The following is an 18,574-nucleotide window of genomic DNA, read 5'->3' on the forward strand; positions in this document are numbered from 1 at the left end:
AGCTGGGAGACCCTTAAGCATTTCAAGGGATGTGTTCCCTAAGAAGACAGACTCTAGGGCATGATCAGCGGTAACATGAAAGATTTAAGAGGGCAGTTTGATGACCTGCCTCACCATCATAAATGCTTAACCCTAAATTGAGAAGTGCCATTATGAAAGAGAAGATTGAATTTGTCAAGCCTAGGACTCAGGTACCTACCCAAATGGCCCTGGAGGTTTACCAGCCTTAGATCTCCAAAAAACAAGAATACCAGCAGCAGCATGAGGACAGCCCAGTGGAAGGAATGGAGAATGCAACCTACTGGCAGATCCAGAACCATTAAAATACAGGCAACACTTCTTTCCAGGAAATCTTTCCTGACACTTCCCTTTCTGCTGGGTTAAGTCCCAGGTACTCACTTTTGGTTTGGTAGGGAATTTAATAATAACCCTGAGCTCTTTGCTGCACTCTTATCAGTATTATTCTTTTGTATTTGTGTCCCACACTAGAATGAGTTTCATTGTTTCTCTAATGCCTGACATTGCAGATGCTTAGACATTTACTGAAGGCATAAGTGACCTTCCTCTTGTCTTTTTTTCCCAATTGACCACATAATTGCTCTCAGCTCAACAAGAACAACTAAGAATCTAGTGGATTAATCTACACCATAATGTTTTTTGTTTCACCCAAGAAGCAATTTAAACATTTTAAAAGATTTGATCCCAAGGAGTTTCAGGCGTGAGAGTGGGGCCCTCGTGATGTAATTAGTGCCCTTGTAAGAAGGGACAGCAGAGAGTTTATTATCTCACATGGTAAAGTGGTAGCTGTCTACAAGCCAGGATGAGAGCACTCACCAGTACTCAACTATGCAGTTATCCTGATCTCAGAATTCCAGCCTCCAGAATTGTGAGGAAACAAATTTGTTCGAGTCACGCAGTGTCTGTGATGCTGTGTTATGGGAGCCCTAACTAACTAAGACGGTGAACAACTGGGATCATTTTAACATAATTCTCATAAGAAGTAAATCTGGAAAGGCTCTGTAGTGGGAACCAAAGGAATCTGGGTCTTGTTGAATACATCTACATTTATTAAATAGGCATTTTATAATTGGTTTGAAATATGAAACTACAAGTCACAAATTGATGGTTGGACTCTACCTTGTATAGGTTCTTCTGTCACCTTAGATTTTTTATTTCAGCTTTTGTGGAATTCTAGGACAGCACATCACTGAATATATACATTCTTAGAGGATTTTTCTTAAATAAAGGAGCCCAAGTAAGTCACTGATTATAATCTTAGAAGACTGATACTTTCTGTGTCTAGTCTTCTAACCCTTTGCAAAGATACAAAGAAAGTAAGATGTCCTTCATGAACTGCATAGTACTATTAAAGTATTTTGTAAATATTGAATCGTAAGCAAAAACACGTGTATAGTTCTAGGTTAAAAGAAACTCCAAGCAGTATTTTTGAAGGATGTAATAATCAAATGTTAGTCTTTCTACATGGTTTCCAAAGGTTTTATTATAAGTTAGAAATTTATAGAAGAGGGCAGCCATGGTGGCGCAGCGGTTTAGCACCGCCTGCAGCCCAGGGTGTGATCCTGGAGACCTGGGATCGAGTCCCACGTCGGGCTCCCTGCCATGGAGCCTGCTTCTCCCTCTGCCTGTGTCTCTGCCTCTCTCTCTCTCTGTCTCCCATGAATAAATAAGTAAAATCTTAAAAAAAAAATTTATAGAAGAGGCAGAGGGATTTTTAATAAATATTTTAAAATAAATATTGATAATCTTATTGGAAAAACATTTCAAGTAGTAAATTAAAGCTAATTCATAGTTGAATTTTTTGATGAGCTAAAGGAACTGGCATATTTTTAAGTCCCTCCAGTGTTCCAAGTTCTTATAGTAGGCTTTGCCTCACAACAGCCATGCTGGTGGACAGGATTAGGACAGAGTAGAAGAGGCCTGGACTCTGAATTCAATAGGTTTCTTTTTTTTAATGACTTTATTTATTTGAAACAGAGTAAGAATGAGCAGGGGGAGGAATAGAGGGAGAGGGAGAACCAGACTCCACGCTGAGCATGGAGCCTGACTCAGGGAGTGGGGAGGGCAGGATCATGACCTGAGCCAAAGGCAGACACTTAACCAACTGAGCCACCCAGTTGCTCTTCGATAGGGCTTTAATATCATGTCTGCTGCTTAGCAATTGTACAACTGGAAGCAAATTTTTCTCAATATATGAAAAATGGGTGTTATGGACTGAATCATATTTCCCCAAAATTCACATACTGAAGCCCTAACTCCCAAAGTGACTGTATTTAGAGACAAGGCCTTTTAAGAGGTGGTTGAGGTCAAATGATGTTATAGAATGAGGCCCTAATCCAGTATGACTGGCCTTCTCAATAAGAAGAGGGGAGCCTGGGTGGCTCAGTCAGTTAAATATCTGACTCTTGATTTCGGCTCAGGTCATGATCTCAGGGTCCTGGCTCCACACTCAGTAGGAAGCCGGCTTGGGATTCTCTCAATCCCTCTGCCTCTCCCCCTCACTCGTGTGAGTGCTCTCTCTTTCTAAAATAAATAAATTTTTTTAAAAAGGGGAAAGAAAAGGGGGGAAAGAGACACAAGGGATGCATACACACAAAGAGGTCACATGGGGACAGTGAGAAGTCAGCCATCTACAAGCCAAAGAGACCTCAGAGAAGCCAAATCTGCCAACACTTTTGGACTTCTAGCCTCCAGAACAGTGAGAAAATAAATTTCTATTGTTTAAGCCACCCAGCCTGTGTATTTTGTTAGCACAGCCCTAGCCGACTGATACAATGGGTATAATAATACCACCTTATGGGAGTCAGGGATTACATGTGGCTAATGCAGTACTTGGCTCCTCATAGGCACTCAATAAATAGAAGCCATTATTTGTAGCTCAGAAGGAGAAGAAAATGAAATAAAATTCACTTCTTCAGCAAGAAACTCAATGATTATTTAAAATCTATATGCCAATCACTTTGAATAAATACCTAATTTAATCTAAATAACAGTCCCATGTAAACTATCCATATCTTGCACCCAAGGAAACTGAAGGAGAAAAAGTTTATGTAATTTGTCTGAAGTCACAGAGAGAGTAACAGAATCAGGAACAGGGCTTTAAAATCGGTATTCTTTCGACTATGCCACGCCACCTACTAAAGCAGCTTCCTGGATGCCAAAAGGTTATTGATGAAAGAGACCCATTCTCAATGATTTCTGCAGCAGACACACAGCAAGGGGGTTGGCTTTTGTCGTAGGAATGTATTCCTGCCCACACACGGATGTTCACACCCACGTCAAGCTGGGCCACACAGATGCCTGCAGTCAGAGTCAAATATCTTTTCAAAAAAGACTCTTTAATCTGCTCAAGCACTTGAACCAAAAATTCACTTTATATTCCAGAGCTCTGTGCCAAAGGCACACGGCCAATTTGGCCGAAGGAATGGTAAGGGCATGTGTTAACAATCAGTGTGGCCTTTCTTTGCAGTGCCTGGTTTGAGGACAATGGCCTGTAGACAGATAGCTTGACCAGGGTAAGGTAACAACAAAATTGAACCCTGATTGGCCACATGGATGGGTTCTCACACGTGAAATCCTCTTGTATTCTACTTTAGCCAAGAAAGAGTATCAAGTGAAATAATTATATCGTACATATAGTTGCTCCTAAACGTTCTTCCCAGTAATAGCCAATGGGACTATGTTTTAAGACCACTCCTGATTAATGTGGAAAGCTCATAGTTAGTAAAGGTGATTTTCTTTTTTGCCACAGCATGGCAGTTATGTTTAAAATTTTAATTTTTAAGACTATTCTTTAGAACAGTTTTAGGTTTACAATGAAAATGAGAGGGAAGGACAGATTTCCCACCTACCCCTGCCCCCACACATGCAAAGCCTCACCCAATACTAACATCTCCCACCAAAATAGTACATTTGTTGCAAGGATGAACCTACACTGACCTATCATCATCACCCAGAGTCCGCAGTTGACCTTAGGGTTCCCTCATGGTGTTGTACATTCTAATGGGTTCAGGCAAGTGCATAATGACACATATCCATCATTATAATATACAGAGTATTCTCACTGCACTAAAATCCACTGTGCTATGCTTATTCATCTCCTCCTGGCAACCACTGATGTCTTGTCTCCATAGTTTTGTTTCAGTTACACTTAAATTTAAAAGAAAGACTATAAAGCAGCCCTTTTATGCTAACTGAAACTGAGCTTACAATTTATGGAAAAGCCATTTCTCAACATTGGCCATGAGTCACTCAAGTGGGGTTTCATCACACTGTTCTGATTTTGTACGTTTGAGATTTTTCCATAATAAAAAGTTTTTAAAAATAAGATTGACAGTAAAAACATGATTTATGCCCTAATTCTAATGTGAATGTCATAGACTCAAACTTTGAAAAAACTTCTAACATAGGGATAAAATTACTTATGTATCTCTACTTATGAAATCAAGGGCTGATGAAGGATGGATGACTACTACCAAATACTTTGGGTGTTTCTCAAACTTACCTTAATAAGATCATCAGTGGGACACTGGGGTGGCTCAGTGGTTGAGTATCTGCATCAGGCTCCCCATAGGGAGCCTGCTTCTCCCTCTACGTATGTCTCTGCCCCTCTCTCTGTGTGTCTCTGATGAAAAAGTAAATAGGAGATCATCAATAATACAGCAGTACACCCAGAATCCCTTTGGCTCCCTCCCTGTGCAAGTGTGGCAGATGCTGTCAGTATACCGTGACCTATCCTCTTCGAGCCTACCACTTCAAGGGCTTGCCACCTTGTTTCCAAAGTCCAACCTCCATGACTCTGCTAGACCTTCTCTCTTCTTTAGAGACCATTCTGCCTAGGTTAACTAGGGGTAGACCTCAAGTCGTAGGGAATCAATGCTCCCTGTAAGGATGCCCCTCATCCACTGCCTGAAGGGAGCTTATGAATAAACATCCTTTCTTTTTCTTCAGATTACTTAGTTCTGAGGCTCTTTTAGATTTTGTCCCAGAGTGCTCCCGCTGAGATATAACATTGATTTTCCAAAGTGGCAACTTGCTGGAGAACATATCCTTTATTAGTTTCCTTCTTTTTCCTGTCTCGTCCCACTTCCCTACTAGTGTTCCCGGAATCACCTATCAAATATGCTTCTTGTACCTGAATCCTGGTCTCAGGATCTACTTCTGTGAGAATTCAAACTAAGACAGCAAGATACCAAGTTGAGAGACCTAGGCCTCAACCTGAAGAAAAATTTCATGAAGGATTTTGAAAAGATGTCCTATAAATGAAGGGAGTGTTTGGCTTAATATGAATTTTTCCCCCTTTCCAAAAATCATGGAGTAGGTTATACTTGAATCTACCCTGTGCAGCTGATATAAACAGTTTGGTAAGGACTGGGGCCCATGACCCCAATATTTAGGTAAAAGTCTAAAGATTTTTTTAAAGATTTACTTATTTTAGCGAGAGAGAGAGAGAGAGACAGCATGTGAGTATGGGAGGAGCAGAGGGAGAGGGAGAGAATCTCAAGCAGACTCCCACCTAAGTGTGAAGCCTGACACAGGGCTCAATCTTACAACCCCGAGATCATGACCTGCATCAAAATCATGAGTCAAAAGCTTCACTGACTGAGCTACCCAGGCACCCCTAAGAAATCTTGAGATAAGGGGTATTTTATGATATTAAAAAAAAAAGCCTAAGACAATTAATCAAATGGATTGCAGTGGATGGAATTACATAATCCCAACTAAAAATCTGCCAGCTGAATAAATGTTCACAGTGAGAATTGTGAGACAGATTAAATTGGAAGTTTGGTTGGCAACCCTGTTATTAGAGAAGAATCAAAGTAAAATGCTAGATATGATGAGATTCCATATTAATGTGAAACTTTTTTAATCTACATTTTTAGTTAAATTTTTAGTCAGTATCATTTGTAAATTCACAAGTGTCATCAGAAATGCCAAAGTCCGTGTATAAGCTTTTTGACTTTTGACTGACATCTAATTTTAATATGAATGAAAACCTTGTATTTACCATTTATCCCAATTTTAGTTCCCTTAAGGTATTTTGGATGTTATAAAGAAAGGAATCTGGTAGGACTCCCAGGTTTCTCATTTAACTACCTGGATTGACAATGACCAATAAACAGAATAGGGAGTAAGTGATAAAGATAGGATTTGGCTGCATAATATTCCATAGTATGCATATACCACATCTTATTTATTCATCTATTGATGGACTCTTAGGTTGCTTCCATATCTTGGCTATTGTAAGTAATGCTGCAATAAACATAGAAGTACATATATCCTCTCAGATAAGTATTTTTGCTTTTTTGGGGTAAATACCCAGTAGAGGAATTATTGGATCATATATTTCTATTTTTAAGTTTTTGAAGAACATTGGTTGTACCAATTTGCATTCCCACCCACAGTGTATTAGGGTTCCTTTTTCTCCACATCCTTACCAACACTTGTTATTTCTTATATTTTTTATTTTAGCCATTCTGACAGGTGTCAGGTGATATCTCATTGTGCTTTGGATTTGCATTTCCCTGATGATTAGTGATGTTAAGCATCTTTTTCATGTGAGTTTTTGGCCATCTGCATGTCTTCTTTGGAAAATTGTCTAGTCAGATCCTTTGCCCATTTTTAATTTTTTTTTTTTTTTTTTTTGGTGTGTGGGTTGTTGAGTTTTTTAAATTCATTATCTATTTTGGATATTAACCCCCTATTGGATATAACATTTGCAAACATCTTCTCCCATTCAGTAGGTTGCCTTTTTGTCTTACTGATGGTTCCCTTCACCAGGGAAAACCTTTTGAGTTTGGTGTAGTCCCCATAGTTTTTTTTTTTTTCTTTTTCACTTTTGATTCTGTAGAAATATTACACAGCCATGAAAAAGGATGTGATTGTACCATTTAAGACAACATGGACAGACCTGGAGGGTATTATGCTAAGTAAAATAAGTCAAATACCATATGATTTCACTAGTATGTGGAATTTAAAATGAAAGAACAAACAAACGAAGAACATAAAAACTATAAACATAGGACAAACTGATGGTTGTCAAAAGGGAGAGGGATGAGGTTATGGGGAAAATGGGTGAAGGGGATTAGGAGATACAGGCTTTTAATTATGGAGTGAATAAGTCATGAGAATAAAAGGCACAGAATAAGAAATATAGTCAATGATACAGCACTGTATGGTGACAGATGGTAGCTACACTTGTGAACATAGCATAATGTTTAAACTTGTTGAATCACTATGTTGTATACCTGAAACTAATATAACATTGTGTGTCAATTACACTTAAATTATTTTTTAAAAAAGAAAAAACTACATGTGGTTTTTTGAAAGAGATAATGACAGTTTAAGACTTCTGTGGACCATGGAAGTGGTGATGTCTGTTAGGTGATGAGTGCGATGTCCTATGCATGGTTTACAAGAGCTAACCTAGGGGTGCCTGGGTGGCTCAAGTTAGTTGGGCATCTGCCTTCAGCTTGGGTGCTCCCAGAGTCCTGGGATCAAGCCCCATGTCAGGCTTCCTGCTCAGCAAGGAGTCTGCTTCTCCTCCCTCTGCCCTGCTTTCTCTCTCTCACTCATGCACATGCTCTCTCTCAAATATTTATCAAATAAATAAAATCTTTTAAAAAACAAACAAAAACAAGAGCTAACCTATCTGTTCCTTGCTTTGTTCTCAAGCCACTTCCTCATCACAGACTATGCCTTCAGCAACATCTGACACTTTTGGCTCTGGGCTTACACTGGCTGTTCCCTCTGACTGAAACACCATTTGTTCCCTTCCCCCTTCATCACACAGACAACTCCTGTTTGGACACCTTCCACGACAGAGCATTCACAGCTCCACTCTTTCTGCTGTGACTGTGGCATTAACTCTCAGTTTCCTGAGATAGTGGTGCTAATATAAGAACACCTCACAGGATTATTAAGATTATACATTTAAAGCACTTAAAACAGCATGGCATATAAAGTATTCTCCAGGTCTTTGCTATTACTAGTAGTTGCTGTCTTATAAGATTTACTTATTATCCTCTGTTCATTTTTTTTTAATTTGTTGTAATAGCAGTCTTGCCAAATAGTGCTGATTTAAAACAATGAATGTTCTGGTCTTTTCTAAATCTTACCACAAACAACAGTTTAAAATAATTTTTGCCAGGCTTTTTTCTCCCTTCTTTTGAAAATTTAAGTCAGTTTTTTTTTTTTTTTTTTTTTTGCCTGTGGATTGCTGTAATCTATATACTGCCAATTTTTTATGCCTGTGTTGTATCTCATTGTTTTAAGAATTTCCTGATACTTGAGCATATGGATTATCTCTAAGTTTTTATTATTTTGATCAGGCCTATTTGACAAGCTTTTTCCTATGAATTAATTGCTTGAGAGTTTTCTGAAAAGTGAAATTTAAATTAAAATTTATTTTTATACCTTTTATGAATTTCTCCAAATGTTCTCTAAATATTTTTATAGTCTATTATAACCATAGATATCAATTAACAATTATATAGGTGCTAAATAAGAAATTTAAGAATTTGTGTGTAATTAACTGTTCTTTATAAATTTTTGAATATGAATTATACCAAAGAGTTAGTTGGCTAAAAGTAGCACCTTGGTGGCAAAGAGCAAGGGAGCTTGAAGTTTAACTTTTTCTAACAAATATGAATTATTATAATTTTAAAAACTGGCTTGGCGATATATTAAGTTCTAGGCCTACTTAAACATAAATTAAATCAATCTTTGATGATTTCTTTTCAATGCAACATCTTCCCCTTTCATATTTTAGCACGTTTAAATGCTAAAATGCTTTATAGCATAATTATAACTATTATAAATGTCAAAGAAATTTAAGAGTTTATTCACAATGACTCAAACATTCTTTTTTAAAAACTTTTGACTTAGATCATAGAAAATTCTGTACTATCCACTGCACTGGTTACTTGAGAAGCTGGCCTCCAAATATTGTTGGAATGGAAGAAGAAAGGGACAATAAGAAAAACAGTAGTAATTTTACCTGCCTTGTTGCCATTGGAAGATTACATCCATATATTGTCCCACAGAACAGTGGAGAGATTAAAGTGAAGCCAACTGAATTTATAACCCGGTTTGCAATGAATGGAAAATTTGTCTATGTGGACCAAAGGTGAACATTTATATGCCATAATGATTACAGTTCAATGGGGGTACTTAAGGCTATTAAAGATGTGCTTTGTAGCACTGCTGGATAAAACCTGGAATATTTTTTAGCCAGTGGTGCAGAAACAGCATGGTCTGTGGCTACAATTTTATTAGTGAATGGTTGAAAGAGCATTCTCTGGACTGGGTGGGTGTCCATTCTATTTTGTACCTTAATCTGGGTCTAGGATAGCCAAAGGGAGCCCAGTGATGCATATGGGTTACTCATCCCCCTGTCCACTTTCCTACTATCCCTGACCATGTATGGGGCCAATAGTACTCTGGAAGGGAATGCATTCACCAATCTGAAGTTTATTTTCAATTTTAACACCAGGGCAACAGCAATTTTAGGATATCTGCCTCAGGAACTTCTGGGAACTTCTTGTTATGAATATTTTCATCAGGATGACCATAGTAATTTGACTGATAAGCACAAAGCAGGTATGCATTCAGTGGGGTAATTTTCTGGTATTTTTTAATTACAGCTTCTACTCATGTCTCATTCCTGTGAAATCTGAAACTTGAATTAATCCTCAGGTGATTGATTTATATAGTTGTAGACCATTATGCTAATTACCACGTTCTCCTGTTAAGTTCTACAGAGCAAAGAGAAAATATTTACAGATTCATACAAGTTCAGAAAGAAAGACGGCTCTTTTGTAACTTTAAAAAGCCAGTGGTTTAGTTTCACAAATCCTTGGACCAAAGAACTGGAATATATTGTGTCTGTCAACACTTTAGTTTTGTAAGTAATTTTTTGTGTTGTTAAGACCTTTATGTTAACTTCAAATGAGTGTCTTTTCTCATCTTGTTAAACCATTAAAGTTGTATGATCATCTGGTTTTGTAACTTGAGGACATTTTTTTTTTTGGTAATTAATTTACTGTTCAATGATGTTACTTCTCATAATCTGAAATTATGAAAATTACTTCTCATAATTTTCCCTTTTGTAATACATTTCTTTTTGCTTGGTACAAAATGTGATAGTAAATACATTCACTCAAGCTATTCCTTCCTACTCTTCATGGCCTTGCCTTGTCCCTCCACTAAATGATGAAGTTGTAGCTTTAAACTATATATGCTTGTAAGAAATTATTTTGTCCCCTGCACGTCATTTTTACATGCACATCTTCTAAGCCTGGGGTACTAGAAGTGATTGTTTGGGAATATCTGGCTATGACTGTGTCAGCCAGCCTAGAAGAAGAGCCAACTTTTCCTGATTTGCTTAATAGGATAACATAGCCCATTCTAAGTTTTTTTTTCCTGTAAGTTTTTCTTCGTGATTGTTGTAAGGTTGCATCCAACAAATTCTATTTCCTAATCTACTATATTTAGTTTTTTTAAAAGGCCCCCAAAGCTTAGTATCTCGAACAGTATCCCCTGTTATTCATTCCAATAATCCTTGCCTTCTTATCATTAGTATACAGAGTTTGTTACTGGAGAAAATGTACCTTACAGAGTAATAGGGCATTGGGCAAAAGCCCAGGTACTTAGCATATCAATATTTTGATCTCTTGTGATGACATTAACAACGTGTATATATACAACAAAAAGGCCAAGAACTGATAAATACACAGGGCTTTAATGTAGTGACCTTAATAATTTCCTTTACTTAAGAAAAATCACCTATGGTATTTCTTAATTCTAGGGGACATAATGAGATGAGAGAAGTATCATTACTTCCTTGCAGTTCTCAATCATCAGAAGGTAAGCTTAGTTATTAAAGGATAGAGATTTATTACTAGGATTGTTGCTATTATTACCATCTTTTTCTGTTTGGAGAAGGAAACATTTCAAGGTAAAACTGCAAAAACTTCTATAGCTTAAGTTATCCTTTTCAGAATTTCTACAATACTTTGATCATACTTCCATTATAATCTTACATCGTATCACAATAGTTGTTTGCTCAACTGGCCTGCCACTAGACTGATTGCTTCAAGAGTAAGAATGGTATTTTATCCATTATCTACCTCCAGCAGCCTCCATAGTTCTTTGTAGTTTGTTATTCAATACATATCTGTTGGGCAAATTAATGAAAAGCATTAAGAGGGAGTTTTTGCTTATCTTGGTTTTCCACCATAGAAACATTTTAATGCATTACTTGTACAAATAAAAATAGAAATATTCAGGAATATTAAAAATAAAGCAGTATTGCTCTAGCTTTAGTATGGAGATTACAATGGGAATGAAATATCTGTACTCAAGGGTTACAAGTTATGATTGTACCCTCAATGATGTTCTATACATTTGATTCCTATCATTCTTTATACATAGCTTAAACCATCATGAGTTATGTTTGTAATGCAAGCATGAATGGCCGTAACATTTTAGGATGCAGCTATTTCTCTTAAAGAGGGAAACAGGAAATATATTTGAGTTGAAATAAAAAATATTAACCAAAGTTATATATATATATATATTTTTTAAAGTCTTCAATTGAATTTTTCCTTTTGTTGTTATTATTTAGAATCCTCTAAACAGTCTTGTATTAGTGTGCCTGGAATGTCTGCTGGAATAGTACTTGGTGCTGGTAGTATTGGAACAGATATTGTAAATGAAGTCCTAGATTTACAAAGGTAATGTTTTATTGGTCCAAATATTTTCACAATTATTATATTTATAAAACCAACATTTAAGAATCAGGAAGTTTCCTGTGTGTAAACAATAACTAGTTCAATAATATAATGGAAGAGAAGATCATTTTTCTAGAAGTAACAATGAAGTATTTAGACATGAACTTTACAAGTGTTCAGAATTATATGAAAACAAATTTTTAATGCTACAAAAGTTCACAAAAGATGACTTGAACAACTTTCTGGATAGTTGTTTTTTCAATGAGAAGACCACTACTGTAAGGATGCTAGTGTTTGTTAAGCTAATCTATGAATTCAATGTGAATCTAGTCAAAATGGCATCTTGCATATGTTTTTAGAATCCAACAAATATTACTAAACATATCAAGGAAAATTCTAAAAACCAAAAGAGATTAACCCTAATCGATATTAAAATATATTGTAAAGTTATAGTCACTAAAACATTTCAATACAATCCACAAATAGATTAATGGGAAAGAACAGATTTCAGAAATATTCCCAAACATATATGGGAATTTTATTATATGGTAAAAGTGGCATTTCAAATCAGTGAGGGGAAATAGATTAAACAACTAAGAGCATTATAATAACTCTATAACCAATTGGTGGGGGACGGAAAGCTGAACACCAACTCTATTCTTTATATTAAAATAAATTTTGGGCAGCCCCGGTGGCACAGCGGTCTAGCACCGCCTGCAGCCTGGGGCGTGATCTGGAGACCCTGGATCGAGTCCCACATGGGGCTCTCTGCATGGAGCCTGCTTCTGCCTCTGCCTGTGTCTCTGCCTCTCTCTCTCTCTCTGCATCTCTATGAATAAAAAAATAAAAAATAAATAAATTTCAGATAAACCAAAGAGTTCAAAGTAAAATTTAAAAACTATAGAAGTATTTCAAGAACAGAGATATGAACTCTTATAATCTTAGTTTGGAAAGTTCTTTCTGGGATGCCTGGGTGACTCAGCAGCTAAGCTGATCAGCCCAGGGTGTGATCCTGGAGTCCCACATCAGGCACCCTACATGGAGCCTGCTTCTTTCTCTACCTATGTCTCTGCGCGCCTCTCTCTCTCTCTCTCTCTCTCTCATGAATAAATAAAATCTTTAAAAAAAAAAAAAAGTCCTTTCTAAGCATCATACAAAATCCAGAATTCATAAAGAAAAAAGTTGATAAATTATATAAAAACTCAAAACTTAAACGCAATAGCCATTATGACAAAGGTAAAATAATAAATTGCAGAAAATGTATGTTTCATATGCTAAAATGAACTTAATATATCTTACTATATGAAGTTTTATAGTATAAAGAATAAACTAAACTTTATAAATTTTATAATTTTATTAGCTTTTATTTATATTAAACTTTATATAGGATATAAAGTTATTAAGTAATTTTTAAAAAGAACCCAATAAAAAGAGAATAGAATAGAAAAAAAATGTAAATGGTACTGAGCCTTCAACAGTTGCTCAACCCCCACTGGGTATTGTATGTAAGTGGTGAATCACTGAATCCTACTCTAGAAACCAATATTACACCGTATGTTAACCTCCTAAAATTAAAACAAAAACAAAAAACAATTGCTCAACCCTACTCACAGTTACAAATATATACAGCTGACCCTTGAACAACATGGGAGTTGAGGACATAATCCACTCCTCCAAATATCTTCATATAACTTATAAAATTTAAATACTAATAGTCTACTGTTGACTAGAAGTCTTACCAATAACGTAGATAGTAAATTAACACATATTTTGTAATGTATTATATGTATAGTCTTATAATAAAGTAAGCTAGAGAAAAATCATAAGGAAAAGATTCTGTTCCAAGATTGTGACATAAGAAGACCCTGAATTCATCTCTGCCACACACACACACACACACACACACACACACACAACCCAAATCTACACCTATTTATAGAGCAGTTTCTCCTGAAGAAGAACTAAAGGCTGACTGGACAGCTTCTGTACAATTGAAGATATAGAGACTACAGAAAGAATAGCAAGAAAGATACAGACACGGTAAAAAAGGGAATCCCTACCCTTGACACTGCAAACAGCAGTGGAAAGAGATCATGCTGAGGGACTAGAAGCAGATTTGTCTGCCATGGGGCATACGCAAATAAGCCACCATTTAGAAGAGCAACTAGAATCTACAGGAACCAGCCTTGAACTTTGTCCAATAGCAAGGGAGCTCCTGGAACTCCAGGTCAGAGGGGCTAGCTGCCACAGCTTATAGTCCCCCTCCACCTAGAGAGTGTGGATGGGAGCAGGGTCCTATATGCAGCATCCTAGCTGGCCTGTTTCTTCAGTGAGCTTCATGCCCCTAGCCCACACCAGCCCTGCTGTCCCAGCAAGGTGGTCTCAGTATAGCCCATACCAGGGTCAGTGCTCACTACAGCTCCAGCTGTCTTGCAAAGGTGGTGCAAGTACAAAGTACCCTAGAATATTCCAGACCTGAACCACTTCACTTCCACATGACCTCTGGTGCAGAGCACTCTGGGACCACCTGGCTCATGCCTGCATTAGCTCCAGATGCTCCATCAGGGTGCTTCTCTTCACAATGTGCCCCAGAATCCTCACGCTCAGCCCTGCCTAATTTCCAGCCATTCTGCCAGGCTTATCTCTATGTGGAGAGCCCCAGAAACCCCCAGTTTATACTGCCTCATCTCTGCTGTCCTGCCAGGGCACCCTCTGTGCAAATAGCACTGGGACTCTACTGACCTGTGACCACTTCAGCTCCAGCTCCCACCAGGGCAGCCCTAGCATAGAGTGCCCTGGGATCCCCACCCATGCCACCCCAGGTCTAGCCAGTCAGCTAGAGTTACCAGGTTCTTAGTCTACATAGAGGACAACCTTACACAAGCCCATTTCCTCAAGTTTAGGAGAAGTAGCTATTCCACTTAATTCATGGAAACAAAAACATTAAGTCAGTCAAAATGAGAAGAAAGAAATATACACCAAATAAAACAAGACAAAACCCTAGAAAAAAATAAATAGAGATAGCCAATCTATCTGATAAAGAATTCAAAGTATTGGTCACAAAGTTACTCACTGGATTAGAGAGAAGAGTGGATGAACTTAGAATTTCAACAAATCGATGGAAAATATTAAAATAATCAAGATTGAAGAATACAGTGACTGAAATGAAAAATAAAAAAGAGGGAATCAATATACATTAGCATATACAGAAGAATGGATCACTAATTTTGAAGACCAGATAATGGAAAGCATCCAAGCTGAATAGCAAAAAGAAAAGATTTTAAAAATCAGGATGGGTTGGGACACCTGGGTGGCTCAGTGGTTGAGCATCTGCTTTTGGCTCAGGGCATGATCCTGGAGGCCCAGGATCGAGTCCCACATCAGGCTCCCTGCATGGAGCCTGCTTCTTCCTCTGCCTGTCTCTGCCTCTCTCTGTGTCTCTCATGAATGAATGGGTAAAATTGTTAAAAAAAAAAAAAAATGACGGGTTAAGACAATATCAAGTGAACAAATATTTACATCATAAGAATCCCAGAAGAAGAAGAGAGAGAGAAGTGGGCAGAAAACTTATTTGAAGACACAGTAACTGAAAACTTCCCTAGCCTGGGGAAGCAAACAGACACCCAGGTTAAGGAGGCAAACAAACAAAACTCCTCAAACAAGATAAACCCAAGGAAGTCCACAGCATGAGGGAGTATCTTCAGTTTTTGACAATTATTAAGAGAGGATTTTAAAAGCAGCAGAGTGGCAACTGGAAATGTATAAGGGAACTCCATTAAACTATCAGCTGATTTTTCAGCAGAATATTTCCAGGCCAGAAGGGAGTGGTAGGGTATATTCAAAGGGCTGAAAGGAAAAAATCTACAACTAAGAATATTCTACCCAGCAAGATTATCATTAAGAATTAAGGAGAGAGGGGCAGTAGGGTGGCTCAGTTGTTGAGCATCTGCCTTTGGCTCAAGTTGTAATCCCAGGGTCCTGGGATTGAGTCCTGTATCAGGCTTCCCAAGCAGGGAGCCTGCTTCTTTCCCTGCCTCTGCCTCTCTTTAGGTTTCTCATGAGTAAATAATTAAAATCTTTAAAAAAAAATAATTAAGGAGAAATAAGAGTTCCCCGAATACAAGTTAAAAGATTTCATCACCACTAAACTGGTCTTACTTGAAACGTTAAAGAGAATTCTTTGATCAGAAAAGGCTATAAGTAGAAAATTATGAAAGGAAAAAAATTCACTGGTTAAAAAATATGCACAATGAAGGTCATAGATCAACCACTTATAAAGCTAGTATTATGGTTAAACAAAAGTAATAACATCAGTTATAGCAACAAAAATTAAGATATATAAAATTAAAAGGTATAAAATATGCTTTGGGATTTTCCATATATAGAGTATCATGTCATCTGTGAAGAGTGAGAGTTTGACTTCTTTGCTGATTTGGATGCCTTTTATTTCTTTTTGTTTTCTGATTGTTGAGGTTAGGACTATGTTGAACAGTAGTGGTGAGGGTGGACATCTTTGTCAGGTTCCTGACCTTAGGGGAAAAGCTCTCAGGTTTTCCCCATTAAGAATATTCACGGTAGGCTTCTCATATTTGGCTTTTATCATATTGAGGTATATTCCCTCCATCCCTACACTGCTAAGAGTTTTAATCAAGAAAGATGCTGTACTTTGTCAGATGCTTCTTCTGCATCTGTTGAGAGAATCATATGGTATTTGTCTTTTCTTTTATTACCATAGTGTATCACATTGATTGATTTGCATACGTTGAACCAGCCTTGCAGCTCAGGAATAAATCCCAGTTGGTCATGATGAAGAATCCTTTCAATGTACTGTTAGATCCTATTGGCTAGTACATTGGTGAGAATTTTTGCACCTGTGTTCATCAGAGATATTGATCTATAATTCTCTTTTTGGTGGGGTCTTTGTCTGGTTTTGGGATCAAGGTAATGCTGGGCTCATACAAAGAGTTTGGATGTTTTCCTTCCATTTCTATTTTTGAAACAGCTTGAGAAGAATAAGTATTACCTTTTATTTAAGTGTTTGGTAGAGGGCAGCCCGGGTGGCTCAGCAGTTTAGCACCACCTTCAGCCCAGCCTGATCCTGGGGACCCGAGATCGAGTCCCATGTCAGGCTCCCTGCATGGAGCCCGTTTCTCCCTCTGCCTGTGTCTCTACCTCTCTCTCTCTCTCTCTCTCTCTCTCTCTCTCTCTGTGTGTGTGTGTGTGTGTGTGTGTGTCCTGAATAAATAAATAAAATCTTTTTAAAAAAGTCTTTAAAAAAATAAATGTTTGGTAGAATTCTGCTAGAAAGCCATCCAGCCCTGGACTCCTTTTTGTTGGGAGATTTTTGATCACTTCTTCTGCTTTCTTGCTGGTTATCGGTCTGTGCAGGTTTTCTATTTCTTCCTGTTTCAGTTTTGGTAGTTTACATGTCTCTAGGAATGCATCCATTTCTTCCAGATTGCTTAATTTGTTGATATTGCTCATAATATGTTCTTATAATTGTTGATTGTGATCTCTCCTCTTTCATTCACGATTCTATTTATTTGAATCCTTTCTCTTTCCTTTTTGGTAAGTTTTAAAGCAGCTCAGGACAAGAGGTCAATAACCTACAAGGGTAGAAACCTATCCACAGAGACCTGGCTGGACAGAAAGGATTTGTATGATATATTCAGGGTGCTAAATGAGAAAACCATGCAGCCAAGAATACTTATCCAGCTAAGATGTCATTGAAAATAGAAGGAGAGATAAAAAGCTTCCAGGATAACAGATACTAAAAGATTTGTGACCATCAAACCAGTCCTACAGGAAATATGAAAAGATATCCTTTAAGCCAAGAGAGAGCCCAAAAGTAACAGACCAGAAAGGAGTAGAGAAAATATTCAGAAACAGTGACCTTACAGGTAATACAAAGGGTGCTAAGTTCATATCTTTCAATAGTTACTCTGAATGTAAATGGGCTAAATGCTCCAATCAAAAGACACGGGATTATCAGATTGGATAAAAAAAGCAAGAACCATTGAAACGCTGTCTGCAAGAGACTCATTTTAGCTTCAAAAACACCTTCAGATTGAAAATAAGGGAGGGGGATCCCTGGGTGGCTCAGCAGTTTGGCCCCTGCCTTTGGCCCAGGGCACGATCCTGGTGTCCCAGGATCAGGTCCCGCGTCGGGCTCCCAGCCTGGAGCCTGCTTCTCCCTCTTCCTGTGTCTCTGCCTCTCTCTTTCTCTGAGTCTATCATGAATAAATAAATCTTTAAAAAAAATGAGGGAGGTGGAAAACCATTTATCATGCTAATGGACATCAAAAGAAAGCTGAGGTAGCAATCTTTATATCAGACAAATTAGATTTTAAACCATAGGCTGTAATAAGAGATGAAGAAAGATACTATATCTTAATTAAAGGGTCTATCCAACAAGATCTAATAATTGTAAATTTTTATGTCCCTAACATGGGAGTGGCCAGTTATATAAGCCAATTAATAACATTAAATAAGCACATTGATAATAATACAATAGTAGGGGACTTTAACACCCCACTCACTGCAATGGATAGATAATCTAAGCAAAAGATCAACAAGGAAACAAAGGCTTTGAATGACACTGGACCAGATGGACTTCACAGATATATTTAGAACATTCCATCCTAAAGCAACAGAATGCACATTCTTCCCAAGTGCACAAAGAACATTCTCCAGAATAGATTACATGCTGGGTCACAAATCAGGTCTCAGTCAGTACAAAAAGACTGGGATCATTCCATGCATATTTCCAGACCACAATGCTTTGAAACTGGAACTCAATCATAAGAGGAAATTTGGAAACAATT

The 18,574-nt window shown here is 37.5% G+C and overlaps 1 protein-coding gene across 11 annotated transcripts in view; it reads left to right on the plus strand.

The window, feature by feature from the left end:
- The window catches only part of ARNTL2 (aryl hydrocarbon receptor nuclear translocator like 2), a 112,894-nt gene that overhangs the window by 79,336 nt on the left and 14,984 nt on the right, over nucleotides 1-18,574 (plus strand). For all 11 annotated transcript variants that reach the window (XR_005984864.1, XM_041736076.1, XM_041736078.1 and 8 more), the window contains 5 exons: nucleotides 8,905-9,145; nucleotides 9,512-9,618; nucleotides 9,772-9,922; nucleotides 10,826-10,884; nucleotides 11,645-11,753. Coding sequence is in view for 10 of the 11 variants with exons in the window: in XM_041736076.1 (XP_041592010.1) it covers nucleotides 8,905-9,145; nucleotides 9,512-9,618; nucleotides 9,772-9,922; nucleotides 10,826-10,884; nucleotides 11,645-11,753 (667 nt within the window). In the remaining variant the exon portion in view is untranslated. The remainder of the gene's footprint in view (nucleotides 1-8,904; nucleotides 9,146-9,511; nucleotides 9,619-9,771; nucleotides 9,923-10,825; nucleotides 10,885-11,644; nucleotides 11,754-18,574) is intronic.

This window comes from Vulpes lagopus, chromosome 21 (assembly GCF_018345385.1).
Source record: "Vulpes lagopus strain Blue_001 chromosome 21, ASM1834538v1, whole genome shotgun sequence".
Classification (NCBI taxonomy): domain Eukaryota; kingdom Metazoa; phylum Chordata; class Mammalia; order Carnivora; family Canidae; genus Vulpes; species Vulpes lagopus.